The 7,316-nt window shown below is 47.0% G+C and overlaps 2 protein-coding genes across 2 annotated transcripts; one reads left to right on the forward strand and one right to left on the reverse strand.

Annotated features, from left to right (window-relative positions):
* Nucleotides 1–303: 303 nt before the first annotated feature.
* GIQ15_02905 (FACT complex subunit spt16) lies at nt 304–3,772 on the forward strand (the record flags this gene model as incomplete). The annotated part of the gene is made up of 7 exons (XM_033550322.1): nt 304–483; nt 563–647; nt 712–833; nt 892–1,047; nt 1,110–2,544; nt 2,605–3,209; nt 3,272–3,772. The coding sequence occupies 7 exons, from the start codon at nt 304–306 to the stop codon at nt 3,770–3,772; spliced, it is 3,084 nt and encodes a 1,027-aa protein (XP_033407483.1).
* A 635-nt stretch (nt 3,773–4,407) lies between these two features.
* On the reverse strand, nt 4,408–5,810 carry GIQ15_02906 (LEM3/CDC50 family protein; the record flags this gene model as incomplete). Its single annotated transcript, XM_033550323.1, has 4 exons — nt 4,408–4,522; nt 4,582–4,744; nt 4,808–5,576; nt 5,805–5,810. 4 exons carry the CDS (start codon nt 5,808–5,810, stop codon nt 4,408–4,410), a joined length of 1,053 nt encoding a protein of 350 aa, XP_033407484.1.
* Between the last annotated feature and the right edge of the window lie 1,506 nt (nt 5,811–7,316).

Consider the following 7,316-nt stretch of genomic DNA (forward strand, 5'->3'; position numbering starts at 1 on the left):
AGCGGCTAGATTGAGAACGCGCTCAGAGCGAAATCACGTCCTTCTTTTAAAGAGGTGGACAGCGAGAAAGCGAAAGGTCGGAACGCCGGGCTTCAACAACCAGCAGCTGAGCATCTATCGCGCTGCTCGCTGAGACAGCTCATTGATACGACCTACAGCTTACGGATGGGCCAGTGGACTTGCTTTTATCTTGGAAAATTTAAGCTCTTTTGACGCAATATCAGCTTCTACAGCAAGCTCGAAGCTCTAGGACCCAATTTGCGCTCACCTCACCAGCCCTCCCAGGAGGCATAGCATTTAACCATGGGCGACGCTATCAAAATTGACAGTACCGCCTTTTCGAATCGGCTCTCGAGCTTTTATTCGGCATGGAAGGCGGACAAGAGGTCGGGAAGCCAGATCTTTGGCGGTGCTTCGTCCATCGTGATCCTCATGGGCAAGACTGAGGACTCGAACTCGTTTCAGAAGAACAATGCGATGCATGTACGTATGGAGATTGCTCTGGGGGCATACTGAGCCTTTTTCCTGTGGTAGAGGATGCATACTGACGTTTTACTTGCAGTTCTGGCTTCTCGGCTATGAGTTTCCTGCCACCCTTTTCCTCTTTACCACTGAGGCGATGTATGTGGTGACTACCGCGAAGAAAGGTATGGGCAACATCATTTATTCTCCTATTTGGGACTATGCTAACCTGGTGATTCTACGAAATAGCCAAACATCTCGAGCCACTACAAGGCGGCAAAGTACCAGTCGAGCTCATGATCACATCCAAAGACGCAGAACAAAAGACGAAGATTTTCGAGAAATGTCTAGATATAATCAAAAACGCCGGGGTACGTATCAGCTCTTAGCCATTAATTCCCTGCTACGTTGGGTCTAACTCTTGAGTAGAAGAAAGTTGGAGTCTTGCCAAAGGATACTTCGTCAGGTCCGTTTGCTGAAGAATGGAAGCGGATGTTTGGAGATATTTCCAAAGACGTGGAAGAGGTGGACATTGGACCCGCTCTATCAGCCCACGCTTTCTCAGTTAAAGGCCCGGAAGAATTGGTCAGTGATAATCAAATCATTAGATTGATTGTTTTTATGTATATGACTAACTAGCCGTCCAGACATCGATGCGAAATGCGGCCAGAGCTTGTTCTGGACTGATGTCCGAATACTTCGTAGAGGAGATGTCAGAGCTCCTCGATGAAGAGAAGAAGATGAGCCACAAGACTCTGTCCGGGAAGATTGACGCCAAAATCGACGATGCGAAATTCTTCAATAAGTTGGCGAAACTGCCAACCGGATTTGACGCACAGCAGATTGATTGGGCCTATGGACCCGTCGTCCAGAGTGGCGGCAACTACGATCTGAGGTTTTCTGCAACCCCTGACGACAAGAACCTGTCTCCCGGTATAATCATTGCAGGATTCGGTATTCGCTACAAGACTTATGCAGCCGTCATTGCACGAACCTTCTTGGTTGATCCCAGCAAATCTCAAGAAAATAACTACGGTTTCCTCCTTGCCGTATACGACGCAGTCGTGAAGGATATCCGGGATGGAGCTGTAGTGAAAGACCTTTACAATAAAGCCCTAGGAATGATCAAGGCAAAGAAGCCAGACTTGGAAAAACACTTCGTTCGCAACATCGGTGCTGGAATCGGCATTGAGCTGCGTGATGCCAACATGATCCTTAATGGAAAGAATACCAAGACTCTAAGGAGCGGAATGACTCTTTGTGTGTCTATTGGATTCACGGATATCACTGACCCAGACCCCCAGGACAAGAAAAATGCAGTCTACTCGATGGTGGTCACTGATACGATCCGTGTAGGTGAGAGTGGCCCGCTCGTTTTCACTAAAGATGCAGGAATCGACATGGATTCAGTTTCGTTCTACTTCGGCGATGAGGAGGAAACCCAAAAGCCAAAGAAAAGCCAGAGCGAGAATGCCAGAAGTAGCACCATTATCAGCAAGAATATTATACAAACAAAGCTACGAGCTGAGCGTCCAACTCAGGTCGGAGATGGTGCTGATGTACGTCGACGTGAGCATCAAAAGGAATTAGCTGCAAAGAAGAACAAGGAGGGCCTGGAACGGTTCGCCGGTACCAAGGGAAACCAAAACGGGGTTGCTCAGAAGACTTTCCAGCGCTTTGAATCCTACAAGCGAGACAGCCAGCTCCCGTCCCGTGTTAAAGATTTGATCATTTATGTTGACCACAAAGCTGCGTCCGTCATCGTTCCTATCCTGGGTCGTCCAGTTCCCTTCCATATCAACACGATCAAAAACGCAAGCAAGAGCGACGAAGGAGAATATGCTTATTTGCGTATTAACTTCCTATCTCCTGGTCAAGGTGTTGGAAGGAAAGATGACCAACCATTCGAAGATGCATCGGCACACTTTGTGCGAAATCTTACCCTTAGGTCCAAGGATAATGAACGGTTTGCCCAAATTGCAAAGGATATCACCGAGCTTAGGAAGAATGCCCTTCGACGAGAACAGGTGAAGAAACAGATGGAAGACGTCGTGGAACAAGACAAACTTATTGAAATAAGAAGTAAGTTTGGTTATGTTTGTTGCGCTCAATTTGTTGAGATTATACTAACCTCTTAATTAGACCGCCGACCTATCAAGTTGCCGGACGTGTATCTTCGACCACAACTCGATGGCAAGCGTGTTCCAGGAGAAGTCGAGATACACCAGAACGGTCTTCGTTACCTATCTCCTCTACGAAGTGACCATGTCGATGTCCTATTCAACAACGTCAAGCATTTGTTCTTCCAACCGTGTCAGCACGAGTTAACAGTCATCATTCACGTTCACCTCAAGACGCCAATTATGATCGGAAAACGAACGACCAGGGATGTCCAATTCTACCGTGAGGCCACAGACATGCAATTCGACGAAACTGGCAACAGACGACGAAAGCATCGATATGGAGATGAAGAAGAATTTGAGGCTGAACAAAACGAGAGGAAGCGCAGACAAGCGTTAGATCGAGAATTTAAGGCTTTTGCCGAGAAGATCTCTGATGCTGGAAAGGATGAGGGTGTTGACGTTGACATCCCATTCAGAGAGATTGGTTTCACCGGTGTTCCTCACACATATCGATCCAATGTCCTAATCCAGCCAACTACTGACGCAATCGCGCAATTGACTGAACCTCCATTCCTTGCGTTGACCTTGAGTGAGATCGAGGTTGCTCACTTGGAGAGAGTACAGGTAAGCTGGCCCTTTAAACAAGCAGAATGAATGAGAATAATCAAAAACTAACATAAATATAGTTCGGTCTCAAAAACTTCGATCTAGTGTTCGTCTTCAAGGACTTCCACCGCACACCAATGCACATTAACACCATTCCTATGGAGAATCTCGAAGGTGTCAAGGACTGGCTTGACTCTGTCGACATCCCCTTCAGCGAAGGTCCACTCAACCTCAGCTGGGGCGCTATCATGAAGACCGTCACCAGCGACCCACACGGCTTCTTCGTTGATGGCGGCTGGTCGTTCCTTGGTGGCGATTCCGACTCCGAGGGCGAGGGCGAGGAAGAAGAATCAGCATTCGAGATGTCTGATTCTGAAGTCGCAGCGGACGAAAGTTCAGAAGAGGAGAGTGGCTATGATGATGACGATGCTAGTGCCGAGAGTGAGGCTGCTAGCGATGACGAGAGCGAAGAAGAGGGCGCCGATTGGGACGAATTGGAAAAGGAGGCTATTAGAAAGGATAAGGAGAGTGCCAGGGGAGGCCACGATGATGGAGAAAAGGCAAAGAAGAGGAAGCGTTAAATCAACTCCTCGCATCTACCGTCTGTTCTAAGGTTCACAGCCTTCACCCCTTATCTTCTCGTCTCCTTCCACCTACCCATTCTCTATGAAGTGTATTTTTTTCTCCTTTTTTCCATTGTAAAAACAGGCGGGGAAAGGGCAAAAGAAGTTCATTTATCTTGGTCTCGTTCTGCTTCTTTTTAATGATATCAGCAAGAAATACAAGATTTAACTATGCAAGTTTTACGGGTGTATGAGCTTGATTGGAATATATGGGATGTTGTTTAGAAAACGAGACATAATATTGAATGAGTAGAAACGCCAATTAGCCCTAGAAAAGACAGGACAGCTCCAAAAAATCCCATGCGTTGTCAAGCCCAACCTCGTAAAATAAGACGAAAGGGAAACAGGGGGTAAGAATCTGGTATAAATATGTATCCAAGGCGGCTTTTCTTTCAACTTAAGGTATCCGGATAACAGAAGATGAAAGATAAAACAAAAGTGTGGGAGGCGTGCCACGTCTAGGCTGGTAAGATGAAAAAAAAAAAAAGAGAACAGACATAAAGTTGAGACGCCGATGAGAGAGTTTACATAAATACATAACAGCGGATAATATAGAGTAGAGGAACAGGCAACTATCGCAAGGAAGGAAAAAGTTAGCCTCTCCTCCTGAAGTTGAAGAATGATTTGGGCGTCGCTGCTGTCCCTGTCGCTGCGCCTGTGGTGTTTTCTTCACTGTTCCAAGTGAGATAGCGATGGTCACCGAGTTTTCTGCGAATACTGTTAATAACTGGTGCAGCATGGTAGATGAGAAGGGCATTATGACGTACCTTGGTTTAACCAGATGGACGAATGTGAAGATCGTGCCGAGGAGGATACAGAGTCCGCCAATGACTACATACGCAATGCCCAGGAATGGGTTCTTGCCACCCATCACGCTTCGGGTGGTGATGACCATGGACTTTGTGCCGCCGAAGATCGTTACGTTGAAATCTATGTGATCACTAAAGTCAGCATGACACAGTAAAGGTGTAAAAAAGGATCTATACAACGTACTATCGTTAATATCGACCTGATACGATCCAGCTAACATACGCCCAGTATCATTTCGCAGCGCCAGTTTGCTAAAGGTAGGCAGACCAGCAGTGCGCATCCAGACCTGCAATTCCTCCCAGGTTTGAAGGTTTGGCGGCGGGTTCTTTTCGGTATATCCATCTGGGTATCTCTTTTTCCAATTGGGAGGTGGTGAGACCTGGTCGAAATTATATTTGGTAGGCTTGTAAAGATCCCTATCGGACGACCAGGATATACCACGGTTAGTCATTGGGTATGTCTCATTCACGTTGCTGCCGCCCCCGACTCGTTTGGGTTCCGAGAATGTGTCGTTGAACAAGGAGTTCGCAATCAAGCCACATGGATAATATGCCTTCTTGGTATTTTCGTCAATTCGTAGGGGATCGCAGGTACTAGTTGAAATGGTGCCGTTTGGTACGGCGACGCCCTTCATCTGATCCAGGTCTAGAGACTTGACGTATCTGCGGTGGTTTTGGTAGAAGTTCGTAAGGCGGTAGTACATGTAGACTGGTGCGCCAATGTCATTGGGTATATCGAAAATAAGTGAGCAGACGGTCGTGTTGACGTGGACACCGTTGTCGAGGGTGATGTCGGTGCCTTCGAGCTCGCTTCTATACCACTGATAAGGCACTCCGCCGCCGTTGCTTTTCGTTTTAAACGACGCTCGAACTCTGCTGCTCGCGTCTGTGGCATTCTCCTGGCCGATCTTTGCCTCATTACAATTCGAATAGTCGAATACTAACTCTTCAACCTGTTTCACATCAGTAACCCCTCTCTCAAGCAAGATCCCACACTCAACACGTACCTGCGAACTAGCATATATCAACAACCCTCCTATCGGCGCAAGTATAATCCCCATAATAAAAAATATCGGCAAGACAGTCTTGGGCGTTAAAATAGGCCTAGAAACGTTTTGCATAAGTCAGTCGGCCAAATCCTTCTTCTCGCCTCCCATCTTCCATAGCCAGGAACTACTCACTGCCATGCTTTCAAGCGCTGTTGACGAAAAGCCGTATCTATAAACCACAAGCGCCATGGCCGCGCGCATCCGGTCAGCCCTGCTCACTCACTCCCTACTCTGCGAGGAGGAGAGAAAAAAAGGGGAATAGTCAAAAGAAGAACAACGCACTTGCTGGTCGTCTGCTCTTCTGCTTCTTTTCGGGTTTCCCGTTATTAGGATCTTGCTCCTCCAGCGAATCCGTACGTGTCATTGTCGGCGCCATCACGGCCGTGGTCGACTAGACGCCACGTCCAGGGAATCGTTCGTTCGTTCGTCCCGTTCGTCGTTTTACCGGTTCCCAGACGGCTCGGTCGTAATCAGGCTAGCAAGACAATAGTCTTTCTCACGCCACTCGAAGCGTTCTCTTCGATGTTGATGTCCGATGCGATGTCGATGTCGCTTCTCCGTCGTTAATGTCTGTATGCTCCCATGCAAACGTCAAGGAGGTTCGACTTGCCCTGTTTGGCCTGTTTGCATCCTTCAGCCGGGCTTAGTCATTGTCTGAGCCCTGGGTGCTTACGTACACCAACTTACATAATCTATGTTCTATTAATAGGTGCCAACATTGACTTTCAGGGCGAAGAAGGCGGAGAAAAAGAAGGCGGAGAAAAAGAAGGCGAAGGCACAAGGCTTATGGCGTTATGGAAGGACGAGGATGCCAGGGCTGTGACTGACGGCAGCATGCATGAATCAGGGTATTTGCGGCGCTGTAAACTCCCGTTTGCAACAGTGGTACGGAGTATTATACCAGTACTTTGAAAAGCCAATGCATCAGGACTCGCGTACGCAAACTCTCCGTCGTCAATGGCACGAGTAAGCCCTTAGTCGCCGCTGTTGAGAAGTATGAATAGGTTGCTTTGTAACGCAGCAATTGTGTTTATTGTATGTGTATATAATCTGTATATGACATGATAAAGCAGTAAACAATGCAATGCCCTGAATAATGAGTTAGACAAAGGAAAGTATAGGGTCAGTCAATTAGTAAGTAGAAAGGAAGCGAGTAGATCATATCAAACGAAGAAGGAAAAAAAGTAGTTCTTGTCTTGTCTTGCTTGCTATACGTGATATCTCAATGGATGATGAATAAAACAAAAGCAGAAAAGGAAAAAGAACAATGAAGAAAGAAGAAAGCAAAGAGCAACCACCCAATACCAGACCACCGATCCGATTCCCGTATCTTCCTCCCAATGAGAATGATATGATGCTAGTTCCCCATTTGCCATTTCCATGCGTGCTTAAAAGAGATCAAAACAAAAAAACAAGAAAAAAGTCAATGGGCTGTGCTGTGCTGTGTGTGCTAAAAGGGAGGAAACCGACGGGCCAAAGCGACAAAATGGACAACATGTAAAATAGAAAACCCAATCAAAGGGCCCAGACATGAGTAGAGGAGAGGTATAATGAGGAAAGAAAACCAAAGGGGGATAAAGACAGGGTCGTTCAAAGAGGTGAGTGGGTAAGAGCCCAGTGCAGCGGCGGGATGCGTCGATGTTG

Source organism: Arthroderma uncinatum, assembly GCF_011692745.1.
Source record: "Arthroderma uncinatum strain CBS 119779 chromosome Unknown scaffold2, whole genome shotgun sequence".
Taxonomy (NCBI): domain Eukaryota; kingdom Fungi; phylum Ascomycota; class Eurotiomycetes; order Onygenales; family Arthrodermataceae; genus Arthroderma; species Arthroderma uncinatum.